The sequence below is a fragment of the Chiloscyllium plagiosum genome, unplaced genomic scaffold, assembly GCF_037043375.1.
Source record: "Chiloscyllium plagiosum isolate Xiang-an unplaced genomic scaffold, Cpla_swu_hap1 HiC_scaffold_27, whole genome shotgun sequence".
Classification (NCBI taxonomy): Eukaryota; Metazoa; Chordata; class Chondrichthyes; order Orectolobiformes; family Hemiscylliidae; genus Chiloscyllium; species Chiloscyllium plagiosum.
Window position 1 is genome coordinate 67732771 of NW_028270165.1, and position 21852 is coordinate 67754622.

Below are 21852 nucleotides of genomic sequence, written 5' to 3' on the forward strand. Positions count from 1 at the left end.
ATTCACTGGGAGAGAAATTCCTCCCGGGGAGTGAGACAAAACGGGCAGTTTCCGACTTGCCACTCCTCCTGCCCAGCACCTGATCCTGAATTTCAGGGACTGACCTGGAATTGAATACCAGACACTGTGTGGAACAGGCAGGCGATCTGAATACCCCAGTTTTCCCTCACCTTCCCGGAAGGAATTTCTTGGCTGCAGTGTAGACCGTATGTGGGAACATCCCTGATCACAAACACTGAGTGAGGGGGCAGTTTAACTGGAGTGAAACACTGCAGTCTGTGTGATTCCCATTCTTCCTCCCCAGGAAAATACAAAACGCTGGAAAAATATTTCTTGTATTTGGGTAGCTTTAGGTGTGTTTCTGCAGTTGTCGTTGTTCAACCTCTTGTCTGAATTTACTCACTGGGTGCGCTCTACCTCCTTTCTCATCTTTATTTTTGTATTCCACTACCTTTCCTTCCTTTGTTGTCAGTTCCTTCCCTTTCCTTTGGTCTCTATTTCTCTTCTTCTCCCGCTTTCACTCCGTGACCTTTACCTTTCTCTCCTCTCTCTCTCTCCCTCTGTGACGTACAATGCCAATAGAACAGTTCCCCCCCCATCCCCCATCAATGGGGTTAAAGCTGGAACATTCTGGAAAGATGTTGAAAGGATCAGTTCAGTGTGAGGGGGTGAGGTCTGCAGTAGGATGTTGATGCTGGACTGTAATATACTGGATGAGGCCCAGTACACTGTATGGTGTGAGATCCCGTCAGCATTGAACAGACATTTCAAATCTCTCAGCATTCATTATTGAGGATCTTGGAGCTTTTAATCTGATTGGCTCAGTGGTGGGGAAAAGCTGTTTAAAATTCTCAATGACATTGAGAAAGTGGATGGAGGATATAAGGGTAAAAGGGAATAAATTAAAAACAAACCTATCACTGACACAGTCCAGTCAGTCTGATGGTGGAGCTGAGGAAATTTTTAGAGTTAGTAATTCAGGATAAAATTTAAAGCAACCTCATTTACTCAGGTATTCCTGTGATCTGTTATATTCTGGCTGAAAGGACAGAAGAATCAGATTCTATTGTAAAGATCAACATCAGATTAATATTGAAAGGAAAACATTTGACAGTGGGGGTAATAAATTAGACTTGGGGGAATATACAAGTCTGGATGGAGAAACGGTGACTAGACAGAAGCAGAGAGTTGGAATGAATGGATCATTCTCAGGAAGGTGGGCTGTAACTGGTGGGGTACTACAAGGGTCAATGCTAGTTCCACAAATGCTCACAATCCATATAAATGACATGGATGTGGGGATCAATGGGAATATTTACAAATTTTCTGATGACATCAAACTGACTGGGAGCATGATTTGTGAGGAGTGTGCAAACAGGCTTCAGGAAGATTTGGACTGGCTCTGTGAATGGGCTAGAATTGAGCTTATAGAGCATAATATAAAGAAGTCTGAAGTTATTCACTTTAACAGGAAGAATCAGAAAGTCTGATTTGGAAGTGCGAGTGTCCAAAGGGATCTGGGTGTCCTTGTTCATGAGTCACTCAAACCTAGCAGGTGGGTGCCACAATTACTGAAGAAAGCAAACAGGATGTTGGTATTAATTACATGGGGATTTGAGTACACAAGGAAAGGTGCCTTACTGCAGTTGTATAGGGCCTTGGTGAGACCACACCCAGAACATTGTGTACAGTTTTGGTCTCCTTATCCAAGAACAGATATACTTGCTGTACAGGCAGTGCAATGGTTGTTTACCAGACTAATCCCTGGCAGGTTGTTTAATGAAGAGGGATAGAGGAAACTGTGGAAACCGTGTCTGTATTATTTGGAGTTTTGAAGAATGAGAGGTGATCTGACTGAATATACAAAATTCTTACAGGGGCTGATGTGAACAGGATGTTTCCCTTGGCTGGCGATTAGAGCCGGGGGAACCAAAAATCTTAGGATGAGAGGCAGACCATTTCCAATTGAGATGAGGAAGTACTACCTCTTTCAGAGGATGGTGAATCTTTTGGAACTCTCTACCCAGAGGGCTGTGGAAGTACAATCATTGATCAGGTTCAAGACAGAAATCAGTCTGGATCTGGAGACTGATGACATTACGGGAAATGGAGATAAAGCAGGAGAATGGAATTGAGGGGATGGTCAGCCATGATCTAGAATGGCAGGTCAGGCTTGAGAGGCTCAGTGGCCCACTCCTGTTCCTAAGTTCCTGTGTGTGACTGACACACAATGAAAGGATTGACAGGCCACCGGGTGTCTTTTCTCTTGGATGGAGAAGGCTGAGGGGTGACTAAATCAAGATCGTTAATGTTCTGAAAGGTTTTGATTAAATGGAGTAGAAGGCGAATGTTTCACCTTGTGGGGAAGATCTAAGACAGAGTAGACCATTCAGCCCATTGACTCTGCTCCACCATTCAATGAGATCATGACTGATCTGATCATCCTCCACTCCATTTTCCTGCCTTTTCCCATAATCCTTGATTCCCTTCGTGATTAAAAATCTATCCATCTCAATATTGAATGTAGGTAATGACCCAGCCTCGACAGCTCTTTGCAGGAAAACATTTCACAGATTCACTTCCTTCTATGAGAAGAAATTCCTTCTCATCTCTGTCTTAAACAACATCACTAGAGGCCATCAGTATAAGACTGTTCCCAAGGAATCCAATTGGAACCTCTTTAGCCGAAGAGTGGTGAGAATGTGAAATTGTTAAAGGATGGAGTGGTTGAAGTGAAGAGTGGAGATGGATTTAAAGGGAAGCTAGACAAGGCCGTGAGGAGAAAAGGAATGGATGGTTATGATGGTTTAGATGAGGAAATATGACAGAACTGATTAGCACTGAAAATGTGTTGCTGGAACAGCGCAGCAGGTCAGGCAGCATCCAGGGAACAGGAGAATCGACGTTTCGGGCATAAGCCCTTCTTCGGCTTATGCCCGAAACGTCGATTCTCCTGTTCCCTGGATGCTGCCCGACCTGCTGCGCTGTTCGAGCAATGCATTTTCAAGTCTGATCTCCAGCATCTGCAGACCTCACTTTCTCCTCGAAGAATTGATTAGCATCCCATCGAAACCCCTCAGCATCTGCTCCCTCCACCATCGACGGTTAGTGACATCAGTATGTACTAGCGACTGCAACAACTCACCTTCCAAACCCACAGCCGCTACCATCTAGAAGGACAAGGGCAGCAAATGCTTTGGAACATCTCCACCTACATATTCCCTTCCAATCCACACAGCATCTCGACTGGAGCTATATTCTTGGACGTATACTGTCACAGGCCTCAAATCCTGAAACACTCTTCCAAACATGCGTGGGTGTCCATATACTAAATGGTCAGCAGGGGTTAAAGAAACATCTCACCATCATGTTCTTCGGGGCAATTAGGGAGAGGTAATTAATGCTGCCTCAGGCAGTGACCCCTCACTCCAGGAATGAATATAATAAAAGGAGGCTTGAGTGGACCAGAAATACCAGCATGGACCGGTTGGGCTGAATGGACACATTCTGTGCTGCATATTCTGTCTAGCTATCAAAGCTTCTTTATTATATTAGCCAGAACTTATTGTCATGTGTTCAAAGTAGTTGCGAAGGAAATAACTTGTATTTATATAGCAATTTCCATGAGTTCAGGACATACATGAGCAGTTTATAGCTTTTGAGTAGATTTGAAGTGCTGTCAGTTTTGGGAAGCAGTGAATACGTCATTAAACCAGGACCCCATGACCAATAAGATACTGACCAGTTTATAATGATGATGGTTGAGTATAAATACTGAACGACATTTGAGGAGTCAGTTTAATGTCTGAACTAAAAGACCAGCCCCTTCAACAGTGTAGCACTCCCTCAGTAATATCAACCTAGATTTTGTGTTCCAAGAATCTGCTTAAACCCCCAACCTTCAGGTTTAAAGTGAGACTGTGACCACTGAGCCACTGCTGAGTGAACAGCTATTGTCTGCTTTACACCAGGGCCAAAAGGGAACATTAACCAACTCAACTCCTCCAAAGAAAATAACCCGAGGCTGCTTAATCTACCCCCCACCCCACCCCCACCACTCCCCACTTCATTTCCTAAAACTCTGAACCATCCTGGATCTGTTGCACCTTAAGCTGTCATAGACCAGAGAGTCCTTTGCCTCTGGCTGAGTCAGGATTACCCACAGACCTGACATGAGGTTTCACTGAGGATACACTGAGGGTGCATTTGGTCTTGGTTGTAGAACACATCAGGTTACAGTGAATCATCTGTGTGTTTTACAGCTGCTCAGATTTTCAATCCCATTGAGTACAGTCGGAAAGAGGCCAGGGCAGATTGTAACCTGGGCTGAGATTCACTCTCACCAGAATCACTCAAGGCCAGGTTCACCCCGAATACCATTTGATAAATTCCAGCTCTCTGCAGCCGATACAGTTACGCTCATCATTCTCCTCATTACTGCTGTACTTTAGCACAATGCTGACAGTCTCAGGAATTTATCAAAGTTATCCCCAGATCCATCTCCTGACCACCACTTCCCAACACTGTTTGATCCACTGATCCATCATGAACTAGACTTACTGCCCACTGGTTGCAGGATATGAAAGACTGTCACCTGGAAAGGATGTTGACTGATATGATCCTGTCACCCACACTGGAAAAGTTCAGCAGCTCCATCAGCATCTGTGGAGACAGAAATAGAATTAATACTCAGATTTCTGAGACCCACAGCCGATTGATTTAATTTCATCGTTTTCACAAAGTGCTTTATATTGTGTCTTTGGTAAAACTTTCACAGCCAATGAACTACATTTGAAGTGCAGTGATCAGTGGAATGTCGGGAACACAGCAGCCAATATTTAGAAAAACAACAATAAGATCACGAGATAATTAACCATTTTCAAACTGAATGAATCAGACACAACATTGACTTCACTCTCAAACAATATTCCAGCCTATTCAAGCCTGTGGGGTTGATGTCAATCTGCTGTTTCTCTGAATAATGCAAGATTCCTGCCTGATAATGTGGACTGTCTCTGCTTTGTCCTCCAATTCCGAACTGTCCAATGTTTTCCCAAAGTAACCTCAATAATAATTTAATCCCTTACCCAGCACCAGCTCCCCCTTTCACTGACAATCACCAACTACACATTGGCTTTTACTGGTTGTTTATCTGATTTCACGCACACTCCATAATCTTGCAGCATGCAAGCTCAGTCATTAACTTAATACAGAGATTCACAGATAGCTAATTATTCTTGACATCGAGGGATATGGGGATAATATCAATATAGCATGGAAGGAGATGGAAAATCTGAAAGACTGAATCACAAGATTAACAGTCTGTGGTTGTACATATTTCTCTGGACAGTTGAAATATTGCCCTTCTTATCCTTGGCCTGTCCCTAGTGTGACAGATTCTGTTCCATGAAGAACCTTAAGGGTTTGTATCACAATCTGTCAACTTCTCCAGATTGTGTGATCTGCTGCCAGTCCATACAAGTCAACAGCTTTAACCATCTCACTTTACCAGGGCAGGTTTTGAACTCATGGCCTGTTAGACAATATATTTCTTTGAGTCCTGAATCCTTTCTTGCCCATATTGCCATTGCCTTCAGGTTAGAAATGTCACTTGTTTAGAATCTATGGTATTTTAATCCCTCAATCAATGTCACCTCAAAACAATTAGTGCTATCACCATAATTTTGGAGCCAGATTCTTCCATTTATGTAAAGTACCATCTGGTGCTGTCAGTTCTATATTAAATTAATTAGTTGATTGACTAATTAATCAGTTTGTGTTTCCAGTTCAATTTCTCATCTGGTGGATGGTGGTTCAAACAGTGGAACACTCCAACAGTATCAGCTCAACTCTGAAATGAGCTTGAACCCATGACCTTTTGATTTTGACGTGACCATGAGACCAACTGAGCCGCAGCTGATCTATAAGTGTGTAAACTCTCTGTGTAACAGTGTAATTGTTTTCAGAAATAGCTGGTTGTAGCTTTAACACAATCTCTCCAGTTTCATCTAATTGCCATGGATTTATTTACTGGGTCAATCTATTTCTGTTTCAGATGTCCAGATCAAACCTTCCGTTTATGCTTCCAGTACTTACCGTGAGACAAGCTCCAACCAAGATGAGATCAGCCTCCTCTGTCTAGTCAAGGATTTCCAGCCCAAGAGCATCGATCAGACATGGTCCAGTGACAATAGAGTGATCACAACTGGAGTCATTAACTATCCAGCAGTCTTGGGGCAAAATATGACATACACAATGAGCAGTGTGATCAAAGTCTCTGCATCCGAATGGGATGCCAACAAGGTCTACCATTGCAAAGCGGGTTACAAGTCAGATGAAATGGTGACAGCCGAGATCAAAAAGCCGACACGTTAGTACAAGAGCTTACGTATCATTCTAAACTGTACTAGGATCAGGGGATGAAGTTGGAAAGGAACCTTCAGCAACCAGTGAAGGAGGTTTCTGTCCAAAGAGACCACAAATGAATTCTTGTAGCCACATACTCTATCCTGGCTTAACAGTAGTGCTGCTGGGAGCTAAATAAAGACCCATGAGAAATCACCCCAAACTACCCAAGGCAGGGCAACAATGTCAGCGCCTGTGATGCCACAATCCCAGCATTCAGTTCTGCTCAAGTCAGTGAAACTGAATATCGGGACTAGGGCAAGGGGGGAGGGCTGGAGGGATGGGGTTGTGCCACACAGGAAACAAATCCCATAACTTTGTCCACTTTCTGATCCAGCTTCAATATTAGAGCCCTGCACCCACCCTTTAACATATCACCAACAAGATCCTGATTTAGAAAATCATACAGGAAAGGAGGTCATTTAGCCCAATAAATCTGTGCCAGCATTATCAAAGATGCAAAATTGTTTCACTGCTCTGCTCTTTATCTACGATCCTCCCAATGTTTTGTATTCTCAATAATAATCTGTTTCTCTTTCGGAAAATACAGTTGAATCTGCTTCACCGGTCCCTTTCAGGAAGATTCAAACAAATTGCTATGTTTGCAAAGGAAAACGTCCTCATGCCAACCTGGGTTTATTGTATCACTTATTACGAGTGATCTCGCTGGAAATGGAAACAATTCCTCTCCATCCTTTACTGGTTGTTGACCTGATTTCACACACACTCCCAAAACCTTGCAGTGTGGAAGCTCAGTCATTCAGATCAAAACAGAGATTCATAGATTTCGAGATGCTCTTGACATCAAGAGATATCTAGATAATATGAGTATGGCATTGAAGGAGCTGCCGAGCCATGGCACATGAACAGCGGGAGGCCAGGCAGCTCCTTGAGACTACTCCACCATTTCATTAGATCATGGGTGACCTCCACCTCAACTTCCAGTTACCTGCCTTTGCTCCAGATCCCAGTAAAATGTGATGCTTCACTTGGGAGACCGTAGATATGCTGCTAGCACTCTCTAACCCAGCTCACTTCACATTCATGGTCATTCTCATCAGGCTGTTTATTCCCAAGTGAATCAAAATCAATATTGAAGGCACTGGCATTGTGATGGTTTCTTTCGATGTTGGGGGAGGTCTGTTTCCAAAACGATCACATCATCTGAAATATTGTATCTTTCCACAGCTCAGGCTCCCCACGTCTTCTCTGTTGTTCCATCCCCGGAAGTTGTCTACAATCAAACTACTGCTGCCCTGGGGTGCATGCTATCTGGATTCTATCCTGACAGTGTACAGGTTTCCTGGTTTAAAGCTGGAGTGCGCCAATCGGGTACCAAACTCCCTTCCGAAAAGGGAAAAGGCAATATGTTTGAAACAATCTCTTACCTGACTGTACAGGTGGCAGATTGGAAGAAAGGGGATGAATACACTTGTGAAGTGATTCATGAGGCTACAAGCTTCAATACCAGGATCAACTTGAAGTACCAAGAGGGTAAGTAGAGTCTGATGGGGAGAAAGAATACCCTGTTAGAAATTCAATCTCCTATTGACTGAATGCCTGAACACTTAGTTACAATTTTTGAATTACTGTCCTTCATTGCAGGGAGAGGTGAGATGTTTAGTATTTTCTGTTTTGATATTAAAGTCACATCTGAGTGGAGTATTGTAATGTAATGTATGAAACAGGAAGACCACCTGGGTGGGGTTGCCTGCCTATTAAAACCCTCATTCCATGCTACTCGACGTGACAGCAGTAGAAAGAAAATCAGACGAGATATCAAATGGTCTTCTGAAACCATCCACAGTCCAAATGACCTTCTGTTTCCTCCCACTGCTACCCAAGTGCTGTTTCATCAAGAAATCTTTCCAATGCTGAATTTGAATGAATTACCATGATCTGTTTCAACGATCTCCTGAGGGAGCTTGTCCATGACATAGGGGAGGAGAGGGAAACATGTATAACATTTAAATTTGTATTTCTTCCAATTCCAGGTGAAAAACCGACATGCCACAGTTGTCCTCCTTGCTCTTGTTCTGAGTTTGTGCCAGTACTGCTCTACCACACTAACCTTAATGTGACCCTCAAAAACGGTGAAAAGCACCAATATAACTGTGCCCAACAAAGGTGTCAAATAAAGTTGTGAGCTCATTATGAATGGAATTGGCTGTTGAGTTTTATTACAAGTCATCTGGCAGGTTCAAATCCCCAGCTCATGGAGTCTGTCAGAATGATAGTGTAAAGACTGTGAGAAGTGACAGCCCTGGTTAATGTTTCCCACTCCTTATTGAAGTGGTTACTGTTTGGTGACCTGTACTGGTTTAGGTTGAAATGTCCTGATCTCACAGTTTGACCCTCACCACTTGGCTTTGACTCAAGTTGACAAAAATTTGACGATTATTTGTCACCCATGGGGGCCATCACCTTGATCTAATAAAGTCGGATTTGGTCTCTTTCTTCAATGATGTTGGTCCTGAGGCAAGTTGGTAATTCAGGCCATAAGGACTTATCTGGTGCCCTGTACAATCCGGTAGGTTTTGGGTGGAAACACAGGACAGTAAAATTGGAGAAGTTCCCTTCAATCCTGGATACTGACAATGGTCAATGAAAGGTACATGATGTTCACAAGGAATTCAAATTGACAAAGTTCCTTTTAATGTCTCCATGAGGGTATGTGGAGTGAACTGCCCCTTACCCTGTGATTTCACCATTTTACAATGGTATGGGGAGTGCTTCTGACCCTGTGAGGATTGATTGTGGGAAAGCAAACATTAAGACTTGGTTACTAATAGAATGATCAATGATAACCTGGAAGGAAATTACTCAACATCTTGTCTGAAAGGTGGGCGAGCGAAGCAGAACATCTGAAGCTAATAACAGGCGTGACCCTGTCAGACACTGTCCTGAACATCAGCCCAAACTGCAGTCAGAGGAGTTGGTATACAGTGTTCATGAATGGTTTTGACCAGGACACAGACAGAGTCATCATTCTCTCTGCAAGTATTAACTCAATATGATATAGACAGAGAACAATCAGTGTGGATCAAAGCAGATACCCCAGTTGTGGTTTGCACAGTGAATGTGTTTGTACACTGATTGGGTACAGAACACATGGGGCTCTGCAGGATATCTGAAGTGACAGTGATCCTATGACAGGCAACTAAGAAGAAGGACATATGACGAATTCAATGAATTATTATCCCTCCAGTCTAATAGCTCTTGAATGAAATTAGAGAGGATGGGGAACATATTATGTACAAATGATCCCCAACCTGCAACAAGAGAGGACTTTTATTACTTCCTATGATACACCGGGTTTACTGTCCCAATGCAAAAATGAACCAACCTCCTTCACAGGCATGATCATCAGTGATATGTTGCACTTACATATCCTCAAATGTGATTAAACATCCCAAGCTGGTAAAAAGCCAGAGAGGAATTGGTACTGAGCCAAAAAATGGTGGAATGAGGATGTGACCAAGAGCTTGGCCAGTAAGGTGGTTTTTAACAGTGTCTTGAAGGGGGAGAGAGAAAGAGAGAGAACAGGTCACTGAGGGTTAGGCAGTGAGTTCCACAGATTCGGATCTGGCCACCAATATTTGGACAAAGGAAACAGAGGATTCACACCCCGAGTTGTACAGAGTTTCCAGATAATTGTAGAGCTGAAGAAGATTACAGATAGAGGAAAGGCCAAGGCAATGGAACATTAGGATGAGAATCATAAAACAGAAACTTCCAGTGCTGACCTGAATGAGAGGAAAAGTAAAGAACGATTTGCATTAATATATCGTTTTCACAACCACATGACATCATTAAGTGCTTCCTAGCCAGTTAAGTATTTTAATGTGAAGTCACTTTTATAATGTAGAAAACATGGCAGCCATGTACAGAATGACCCAGTGAGTGAGTGATAAAATTGGCCAGGATATCAGCAGTAACCTTCCTGCTTTTCTGCAGAATAATGCTCTGCCATCGGTACCTTCCACTTGACACAGCAGTCAGGACCTCATTTTCATTTCTCGTCCAAAGACAACACCTCTGACAGTGCAGCACTCCCTCTGGTCTGCCCCGAATTGCCAGCTTTGAGATTTGTACCCAAGTGAGATATGAGCCAACAATGCCAACACAGAGGTGCCAGCAACAGTGTGTGGTTGAAAGAAATGAGCTTCTTTTTGATTTGGTGTACTCGACGTCAGGAATCAATCCACTGTCACACCCAGTGAAAACAAATTTGTTCAGTTGTTCGTTTTGCTGAGCAGTTTGTATCTCTGTCTCACTCCATTTCACAAATTAGAGATTACATTTATTAATATTGTTGTCTCTGAAAACTGCTCAGCCCACAACTCAATTACAGTCCTCGCAGTGGATTCTTGATCACTTGGTAAACACATTCAAAATGGATCTGGCTCTTTCTTAATGCACTGATTGTACTTTCTTGGTCAAAACTTACAAACTGAGAACCACAAAACATGTTTTAAATAACCCTTGGATTTTCTAATGATCAGGTATCTGCTCCAGATGTTCTGGATTAAAAACAATTCCAGTTCCAGGCCACTTCTGTCCCTATATTTCTTGTTTCTCATGACAGCAAAGCCTTCCTTAAACATCTGACACCTGCTGATACCGGAAAATGCCAATTCTTCTGAAAATTTTCCTTTCCCTTTCCCAGAAGTGTCTCTATTTCTCCAAAATCCTTCCATGGAAGAGCTTTGGATCAACAAGACTGCCACCCTGGTGTGTACAGCAGTCTGTTCTGATCCCAGCCAGGTCTGGATCACCTGGAATGTGAATGGGAAGCAGAGAAGTGAAGGGGTTACAACGCAGCAACAGAAAGAGGAAGGCGCCCAGTACATGGTCATCAGCCAACTCCGAACCACAGCAGTGGAGTGGGAGAATGGGATGGAGGTTGTGTGCTCTGCTCAAAGTGGTTCCTCCTCTTCTCCCGTGTCAAAACGAACAAGGAGCATAAAAGGTAGGCAAGTGAATGAAAAATTATATAACTGACATTGCTAACCTCAAAGGAAAATGTTTAACACCATCTTTGTTTTGTTCATTGGTTCCAGTTCAGCCAAAAAGTCCCAAAGTCAAACTGCTGCCTCCTTCGGCTCAAGAGATCAAGAGTCAGAGCAGAGTTACACTCGAGTGTGTGATCACTGGATTTTACCCGGACAGCATACAGGTCTCCTGGGAGAAGGATGGCAGCCTGACCTCCTCCAACACCCGTGCTGGCCCCACTGCTCTGGAGCAGACAGGGACATTCAGTGTCAGGCACTACCTGAGTGTGAGAACAGAAGAGTGGAGGAAAGGCTCAGTCTTCACCTGTGCAGTGAGTCATCCACCCTCCAACTTTAACATCAGGAAGGAGGTGAAGAATGTCCAAGGTAAGTTCTCAGCCTGATGCCAAGATTGACATAATTCATCCTCATAGAAACTCTCCTCCTGCCAGTTCAAAAAGACAAAATATTGTGTCTGCGTGTAGTTCCGTACTCTTTACTGCAGGGCAATGAAGGTGGAATTACTCTTCCAGTTTGAGACAGGAACAGAACCCATCCTGTTCCAGGTGGGAATGGTGGTTGCTCTTGTTCTCACTGTGTGGCGAGGTTCCTGTGTGTAGAGAACTTTGACATCATTCTCTCTGAAGACAATATAAATGTGACCAACAAATGTCTGGAATCCATTGATGGGTTGGTTGTGAATGAATCACATTGATCTGGTAAAAGAAGGTTGTTCTATTGTAAAGATGTTGGTTGTCAGTGGAGTTGCTGAGAGAGAATACGAGAAATCTACTGGGCCCAATACGGCCCAGTAAACTTTGAGAACTGTTTGACTGTTGAAATGCGAAATCTTCTATTCAAATTGGAATTAGAATTCGAGTTGGTTTTATTGACACGTGCACTCGAATGAGTACAGTGAAAAATTTGCAATGTAGCTGCTTATGCCGCCATCTTAGGTACAGGAGACCTAGGTACAGATACTTAAGTCTTTGTTACAGAATTGAAAGATGAATAAATAAAGTCTACCAGAGGAAGAGAAAGGTTTTGAGAATGGAATAGTGTAGGTTAGAGCGGCTTCAGATGGGTCTTATAGACCAGTGCAACATTGAGGGCCAAAAGGCCTGTACTCTACTGTAATATTCTGTTCTATGTTCTGAAAAGTACTCGAATTACTCAATGTCCAGCATAAGAATAAAAAGTTTTTAAAAAGTACCCAAGCTACTTTTCTCCAAGTCAGTGTCAGTACCGAGCCTCAAGACTACACTGGGCTTCAGAACTCGAGGCTTTGCTTCCAATCTGCAAGGACCTCTCCTCCCCGGTGGTTACCTGCAGTCCAGGACTTGCTCGTGGGACTTGCCTTCTCCCTCTGGTCTCCAGTCTGGGCCTTGCCCCTGGGACCTGCGTCCAGTACTCTTGGCCTCCGGTCAGGACTCATCTCCCCATGATGGCCTCCAGTCCAGGACTCATCTTCCCATGGATGGCCTCCAGTCCAGGACTCATCTCCCCATGACGGCCTCCAGTCCAAGACTCATCTCCCCATGACGGCCTCCAGTCCAGGACTCATCTTCCCTTGGATGGCCTCCAGTCCAGGACTCATCTTCCCATGACAGCCTCCAGTCCAGGAGTCACATTCGCATGATGACCTTGGTCCAGAACTCACACAAGGACTTGCTTCCTGTGCCGTCCTGGTCTCAGACTCTCCCCCTGTGCCATCCTGGTCTCAGACTCACCTCCAGGTCTCACCAATGACTCCCTCCAGTCTGGGAATCATCTTCTCCATTCCTCTGGGTAATTTTAGAAGTTAAAAGTTTTGGAAGAAACAAAAACTGCAGCAAAGAGAAGGGAAAGAGAAAAGGAACTGGTGGAGCAGAGGAGCTCCAGCTGGAGTGTCCACTCTGCTGCCATCTTGCCGATGTACCCATTACCCAGTTATTGACCGCAGTCCATTACACTTCAATCCACACAAAATAGCCAGCTCAGAAAGTTTATGGGTTTTGAGGGGCAAATGAAATTGAACCTCGTTTGCTGAACAGTATCAGGATTTTACAACAACAAGGCGTGTTCTCCACTACTCTGAGAGCTTATGTGCTGAGAGATCACTGATCATTAGGGATAGTTAGATGGTGACATTTGGTCACTTATGAAGGCAGGATTAAGCAGTTTACAAATATCAGAATATTTCTCATTACCAATGTGAATATTAAATCCAAGCTGTCAAATTGCTGACCACACCCAATGTTTATACACACTGCCTAAGGATTGTGTACATTAAACCAATGATTACAACTTACTGACAACAGAATGTGATTAACTTCAATGTAATCAATCTCTCAAATTTTTCAATATTTTTGTCTGGGAACTGTTCAGTATCATATGTAAAAAGTGAGGAGGGGAGAGAAACCAAACCCATCTCAAGGGAATAAAAATCATGCTCTTGTTGGACACCGTGTGTTGAATATCATCTGAAAATGCAGCCGGGGAGTTGATTCTCAAAGCTCATTGAGGACTTCATCTTGATGCAATAACAGTTATGTTTTACATTACAGTCAACAATTAACATCATAATATATAAGGGAGTTGTGATTTTTGGGTGCAATGTGCCTAAAAAGTGTTCAGAACACATGCTGAGTGTGGGATATCTGAAATGACAACGAGCGTTTGGAAATTTATTAGCAATGGGGAAAATGTGTGAAGCGTTTGGTAAACCATCCACTTCCTACTCCCACAACTCAGACATGCCAGTGTGGGGCAGGATGTACATGCTTTGCCCAAATGACCCCCAAACACTAGCACAAGGGGGATTTTTGACACTCCCTCTGAATTTATGGGCTGTTCTGTTTGTTGCAAACTAATCATCTTCCTTCACAGAGAGTTACCTACAATAAGCTGCCATTCAGGAAAAGGTCCTAAAGTGTTGCACTAGAGAGTTATCAATCAGAAACTGACACTTAGCCAAAGGAGCAGATATCAGGGAGAAGGAATAGTTCTTAAGGAGCACCTTACAGGACTGAGAGTTGGACATGTAATCATGATTCAGGGATGGATTTCTAGAAGTCAGGGCCTCGGTGCCTGAAGGAACAAGTATCAGTGCTGGAGTGAAAGGCATGGGAGATGTAGAAAGGGTCAGATTTGCAGGAATGTAGAGTTCACTGACACATGTGCAGCTGATAAGTGTGACAGAAAAAAGGAGATGGGAGACTAAGGAAAGGCATAAACACAAGGATAAGCATTTTAAAATTGAGACATTCCAAGGCTGTTTCTAAAAGAGGTGAGAGGTCCTCATTGCTTCAATCTGCTCAATGTCACAAATCAGGGACTGGGCTGAAGGTGCTTTCAGTGAATAAGCCATTTTTCAGTCGTATCTTTTGTGAAGCATCTGCATTTATCTCACTGCATTTCACAGAGTTTCCATTTTATTAACATTGTGACAGTTACATGTTGTCTAAACCCACAACTCAATCGCAGTCCTCATTGTGAATCTATTGGTCATAATCACAGCAAATGCATTCAAAGAGGATGTAGCAGGACCTTGATGCTCTGATTATGTTTTCGCAGTCAGAGTGCAAGCCAAGGACTATGTGATTGTTTAAATAATCTTGAGATTATCTAATGTTCAATTCAATGTGAGATTAACTGGTGTGTGATTTCATCCAGTATCAGCTGATGATTTTGCACATTATAAAATACTGAAGACAAAATTCTCCTCTGTGCTGATCTGTCACCATTTCTCATCAACAGCAAAATCTCTATTAACATTCTGAATCCTCCTGACACCTCCTGTCCTGTCAGCCTCCTACCACATTTGCTGTCCTGGCATGTCACTCCCGACACAAAACAATTTCAATTCTTCTGAACTTTTCCTTTCCCATTCCTAGAAATATCAGTTTTTATTCGCAATCCTTCTAAGGAAGAGGTTTGGATCAACCGGACTGCTACTGTGTTGTGTACGGCAGTCTGTTCTGATCCCAGCCAGATCCGGATCACCTGGAATGTGAATGGGAAGCAGAGAAGTGAAGGGGTTACAACGCAGCAACAGAAAGAGGAAGGCACCAAATACATGGTCATCAGCCAACTCCGAACTACAGCAGAGGAGTGGGAGAATGGGATGGAGGTTGTGTGCTCTGCTCAAAGTGGTTCCTCCTCTTCTCCCGTGTCAAAACGAACAAGGAGCATAAAAGGTAGGCAAGTGAATGAAAAATTATATAACTGACATTGCTAACCTCAAAGGAAAATGTTTAACACCATCTTTGTTTTGTTCGTTGGTTCCAGTTCAGCCAAAAAGTCCCAAAGTCAGACTGCTGCCTCCTTCAGCCCAAGAGATCAACAGTCAGAGCAGAGTTACACTCGAGTGTGTGATCACTGGATTTTACCCGGACAGCATACAGGTCTCCTGGGAGAAGGATGGCAGCCTGACCTCCTCCAACACCCGTGCTGGCCCCACTGCTCTGGAGCAGACAGGGACATTCAGTGTCAGGCACTACCTGAGTGTGAGCACAGAGGAGTGGAGGAAAGGCTCAGTCTTCACCTGTGCAGTGAGTCATCCACCCTCCAACTTTAACAGCAGGAAGGAGGTGAAGAATGTCCAAGGTAGGTGCTGGACCTGACTCCAACATTGGCACATTACTATAACCTGCAATTGGGCCAGTCATGTTTAATGCTAACAGTAATGATGTACATTATTGTAGTTATGTGAATGGGAAACTAATCTTAAGATCAGGGCAACTGAAGAAAGAAAAACACAATTGCTCTTTGTGTAACTCCTTTCACAATTTCCGATTCCAAAGCACTTTACAATGCAGCCAGCAAGGAATTTTTTGAAGTTTAATGACTATTGTGGTGCATGATTCCTGTCAATTAATTGCACAACACAATGTTCAGGTGAACAGGAAAGGGAGTTTTACTGCTGTAGTATTATCCAGGGCATGAATGGGATTTCCCAGTTGTCATCTTCAAGTTAGTGGCTGTGGGATCTTCTTGTTTCACTTGACAGGACAGTCAGGGCATTGCCACATCCAACAGCACTGCCTCAGTGTTGACACTGATGTGTTGCATTGATTATACACTTGATGACAGAGAGTGGGCTTTGGACACACACAACTTTCTGATCTAGATGAGAGAGTCCCACCAAGAAGATAAAGCTGAAATGTTAGCTAATTAGCCACAGAACTGAGATCAACTCCCTCCAAAGTACTTTGATAATCTGGCTTTATATAAAGGCTGGAAATAAAAAGTTAACATCAGTGAAAGGGACTGGCAAGTTTACTTGAACTCTTGCCAACCAAGACCCTTTGTGACTGCAGGAAAGGAAATGGGGCACGGCCTAAAACTGTAGTGCCATATGGGGAGTGTCTAAAGTTCAACTCAGCTCCTACCTGTTTCTTTTCTAATGCCTTCCAAATATTGATTTGTGAATATTGCATTTCATTGAACTGCCCTGATCTGCTTCCACAGCCTCCCGAGAGAACCAGCTCCACAGGTTGATTTCTCAGTGAAATATTGGTTCCCCATTTTAGTTCAGAATTGACCCCTGACCCACGTAAAGTGCAGGGCAGCTCCTCTAATCTGACTATTCTGGTCAAGGTGCAAAAGCTTGTCATGGTTTACATGGTGGTGTGCCTTGAATTTCCTAAATAAACAGGGTGTTGCAGTATTCAGGGGCTGGGTGGAGCTCCCACATTCCCAGCACAGGGATTGGGAGGTGAAAATGTACAAATCTTAAATCTGCAACTCTTCCTGTTCCAGATGGAAATGCAAATCTTCCAGTTCCAGGTGGAAATGCTGCTTGCTCTTGCCCTCCTTGCTCTTGTTCTGGGTGTATGCCAAGGTTCCTGTTTCAGACTAATTTAAACCTGACACTCCCTGATGGTGCACAACACCAATATAAATGCCACCAACAAATCTGTGAAATAAAGTGATTGATCATGAATCAAATGGTCCGTTGAATTTTATTGCAAATTGTTTGGGTTGCAAATCAGTCTGTGGTGACTGTCTTAATTAAAGTATGCAAATACGGAAGAGATACAGACCTATCTGAAATTCTCCCAACCAATCCAATCCTTATCTATATAGTCATTTTGGTTTGTAAACTTGACCAGGCCAGTTTGGATTGGTTTCAGCCTCACAGCTTGACTATTCCCTCTCTGGTCTGATTCTAGTAGCCAAGACTTACAATGCATCCTCTGACTCAGAAAGACTACAGAATTGGAAATGGGTGAAAGGGATGGACAGGGATACAACAGCCAGATATCTTCAATTGAACCAGTAGGTTCAACCCTTTCAATGATATGGTGCTGAGAAAGGTTAATGAAGCAGAACACAGAAATGCAAATTCAGCAAGTGTAGGGTGAGATTCCTGTGTAGTAGAAATGAAAATAATATCGTTTGTCCGTCTCCTGGGACAATATTAGTCAATGACAGGGCACTCCCTGTCCACAAGAAAGATGCTGGTGGAATCCTTTTTTTAAATAATTTTTAGGAATGATATATTTAATTAGTTACAATTACCCAATAATATCAGCATTTCTCAATTTCACTCATTGAGGCTTTATCATTGGAGGTAGCCTGTAATGGGGGGCTGTGAAATGTTCAGACGTGGCCATAGTGGAAAGCAGGGATGAGCAACTCATAAACATTAGAATGTTTGAATTCAACACAGTGCAAAACAAAACTCAGTCTAAAATCATTGAATGCCCATCAAAATATGTTTTAAAAACTTTCAACGATATCCTATGACAGGCCTCAACACAATCAATCTCAATCCATCAGTAAGTTGAAAGGAAATTAGTTTTTATTCTATGACAGGATGTGACCATTGCTTGTCAAAGCCAGCCTTTGTAGCTTAATCCGAATTGTCCTTGGTAATTGTGAGCAGCCTTCTTGCACATATGACCATCCAGTTGCTTTTTAAATGTTGTAATTGTACCAGTCTCCATCAATTCCTCTGGAAGCTCATTCCATACAGGCACCACCCTCTCCATGAAAAAGTTACCACTCAGATCCCTTTTGAATTTTTTCCCTCTAGTTCTGTACTCCCCCACCCTAGGGAAAAGACTTGACTATTGACTCTATCCATACCCCTCATGATTTTATCAACCCCCATAAGCCTTTGATGCTCCACTGAAAACAGCCCCAGCTCATTCAGCCGCTCCCTATAGCTCAAACCCTCCAACCCTGGCAACATTCTTGTAAATATCTTCTGAACCAATAAGTGTTCACCATTTGTTTTAATAAAAGGCCAGGGGGAAAAGCAAGAACCTTGTAAATTCAAAAAGTACTTATTCCTGTCAGGCTGATACTGTGTGCTGAACATCAACTGAAGAAACCCAGTGGATCCCAGTGTTCACTGATGGTTTTGGCCCAGACCCAAGTATTAATCGGATGTGACAAGGGGAAAACCAGGATTGTGGAATAAAGCAGACAGCACATTTATGACCTGCACTGTGAATGTGTGCATGAAACAGGCACAGGACATCCAGTGAGTTTTGTGATATCTGATGATGATCCTTTGGGAAACGGATGTTAAGGATAAAACTTTGGAAGAATTGAATAAAATCACTCTTCTGCTCATCCAGTGTTTGGTGTGAAGTAGAGGGGAATGTATGGGTTGTGGAGAAATGATTCCCAACCATAGCAAGGCATGAGCTTTTCTTGCTTCCTCTGTTTCACAGATTGTCAGGACTGAAAATGCCAAGATTATTAATTTCTGTGTCCAAAATCAACAGGAGTTTGGATTTAAATAGTGCCTTGAATACAGTGAAGTGTATCAATCTGTTTCACTTCAAACATACAGAAGAAAAATGTTAGGTCACGACGCAGTGACAGCAGTGTGTTCTGTGTCCAAAGTACACTGCAACATCTCAACAAGCCTCCATCCCAGAAATGTCTACCAGTTGGAAGGCCAAAAAAAGCAGAGCGATAGAACAGTGCCCTGTCAATTCCCCTCCCAGCCACACACGTCTGACCTGCAACTACATTGAAACTTCATAAATGTTGCACAGTCACAATTCAGGAACTCATTTCATAACAGCTAGACTGGAGCTCGACCTACCCCAGATGTACTGCAGCTTTTGATGAACATGACTTACCACCACATCTTCCAGAACAGTTAAGGATGGGAAGCAAACGCTGCAAATGATGTTCCAATCCCATGAAACAATAAAAAAGCACTCTCATATACCAGCATGGATGGAGGCGCGGTTAATGGACAGAAAGCAAAGAGCAGGGATAAGAGAAAAACCAGGTGGCTGCAGCTATTCACGATCTGTATCACTGACATAGATGAAGAGAGAGTTGTAGGCCTGCTAAAGATTACCGAGATAGGAGGATGGGAGACAACAGAGACACATGAACAAAGATACACCATGTAAAATTGAGGCAATCCTAGCTCAGTGCGACTAGAAAAGAGACATTGATTCAGTATGTTCCACATCACAACATGATGCACAGAATCACAAGAAGCCTGTGAATAAACAAGGAGAAAGTGAGGACTGTAGATGCTGGAGATCAGAGTCAAGAGTGTGGCGCTAGAAAAGCACAGCAGGTCAGGCACCATCTGAGGAGCATCGACGTTTTGGGCACAAGCCCTTCAAACAAGTCTTGATTCAATTGTTCCTTTATCTAATGAGTTTATATCTGTCTCTCTTACTGCACTTCATAAATCACAGATGCCTTTGATTAACATCGTCACATCAAAAAGTCACTCATCACCACAGCTCAGTGGGAAGTTGCGTGTGGAGGCAGAAGAGATTGGGGAGACATTGAATACTTTTCGTCAGTATTCAATCAGGAACAGGACATTGTTGTCAATGTGAATACTGAGTCACAATTAAGTAGAATGGATGGCTTTGAGGTATGTAGAGAAGAGGTGTTGGAAATTCTGGAAAGGGTGAAAATAGATAAGTCCCCTGGGCCTGATGGCATTTATCCTAGGATTCTCTGGGAAGCAAGGGAGGAGATTGCAGAGCCATTGGCCTTGATTTTTATGTCCTCGTTGTCTACAGGAATAGTGCCAGAAGACTGGAGGCTAGCAAATGTGGTTCCCTTGTTCAAAAAGGGGAGTAGGGATAACCCTAGTAACTATAGGCCGGTGAGTCTCACTTCTGTTGTGGGCAAAATCTTAGAGAGAATTGTAAGGGATAGGATTTATGAACATCTGAATAGGAATAATGTGATCAAGGATAGTCAGCATGGTTTTGTGAAGGGCAGGTCGTGCCTCACAAACCTTATTGAATTCTTTGAGAAGGTGACTAAGGAGGTGGACGAGGGGAAAGTGGTAGATGTGGTGTATATGGATTTTAGTAAGGCGTTTGATAAGGTTCCCCATGGTAGACTACTGCAAAAAATACGGAGGTATGGCATTGAGGGTGAGTTGGAGGTTTGGATTAGGAGTTGGCTGGCTGGAAGAAGACAGAGGGTAGTAGTTGATGGCAAAGGTTCATCTTGGAGTGCAGTCACTAGTGGTGTTCCGCAAGGATCTGTTTTGGGACCATTGCTGTTTGTCATTTTTATAAATGACCTGGAGGAGGGGTTAGAAGGTTGGGTGAGCAAGTTTGCGAATGATACGAAAGTCGGAGGAGTTGTAGACAGTGAGGAAGGATGTGGCAGGTTACAGCAGGATATAGATAAGCTGCAGAACTGGGCAGAAAGGTGGCAAATGGAGTTCAATGTAGCTAAGTGTGAGGTGATTCACTTTGGTAAGAGTAATAAAAAGATGGGGTACTGGGCTAATGGACAGATACTTGGTAGTGTGGATGAGCAGAGGGATCTTGGTGTCCATGTGCACAGATCTTTGAAAATTGCCACCCAGGTAAATAGTGCGGTGAAGAAGGCATATGGCGTACTGGCTTTTATTGGTAGAGGAATTGAGTTCCGGAGTACTGAGGTCATGTTGCAGTTGTATAAGACTCTGGTGCGGCCGCATCTGGAGTATTGTGTGCAGTTTTGGTCGCCATACTATAGGAAGGATGTGGAGGCACTGGAACGGGTGCAGAGGAGGTTTACCAGAATGTTGCCTGGTATGGTAGAAAGATCGTATGAGGAAAGGCTGAGGCACTTGGGGTTGTTTTCATTGGAGAAAAGAAGGTTTAGGGGTGACTTGATAGAGGTGTACAAGATGATTAGGGGTTTAGATAGGGTCGACAGTGAGAATCTTTTTCCTCGTATGGAGTCAGCTATTACAAGGGGGCACAGCTTTAAATTAAGGGGGGTAGGTATAGGACAGATGTTAGGGGTAGGTTCTTTACTCAGCGATTCGTGAGTTCATGGAATGCCCTGCCAGTAGCAGTGGTGGACTCTCCCTCATTATGGGCATTTAAGCGGGCATTGGATAGGCATATGGAGGATAGTGGGCTAATGTAGGTTAGGTGGGCTTGGATCGGCGCAACATCGAGGGCCGAAGGGTCTGTACTGCGCTGTATTCTTCTATGTTCTATGTTCTAACTGTAGTCCCCACTGT

General features: G+C 43.3%; 1 protein-coding gene across 1 annotated transcript in view; it reads left to right on the forward strand.

The window, feature by feature from the left end:
* LOC122547843 (immunoglobulin mu heavy chain-like) overlaps window positions 1-21852 on the forward strand; it is a 29817-nt gene that overhangs the window by 3222 nt on the left and 4743 nt on the right. The window contains exons 4-9 of the mRNA XM_087974811.1: window positions 6056-6370; window positions 7594-7899; window positions 11075-11377; window positions 11469-11786; window positions 15275-15577; window positions 15669-15986. Of these exons, the coding sequence (XP_087830937.1) occupies window positions 6056-6370; window positions 7594-7899; window positions 11075-11377; window positions 11469-11786; window positions 15275-15577; window positions 15669-15986 (1863 nt within the window). The remainder of the gene's footprint in view (window positions 1-6055; window positions 6371-7593; window positions 7900-11074; window positions 11378-11468; window positions 11787-15274; window positions 15578-15668; window positions 15987-21852) is intronic.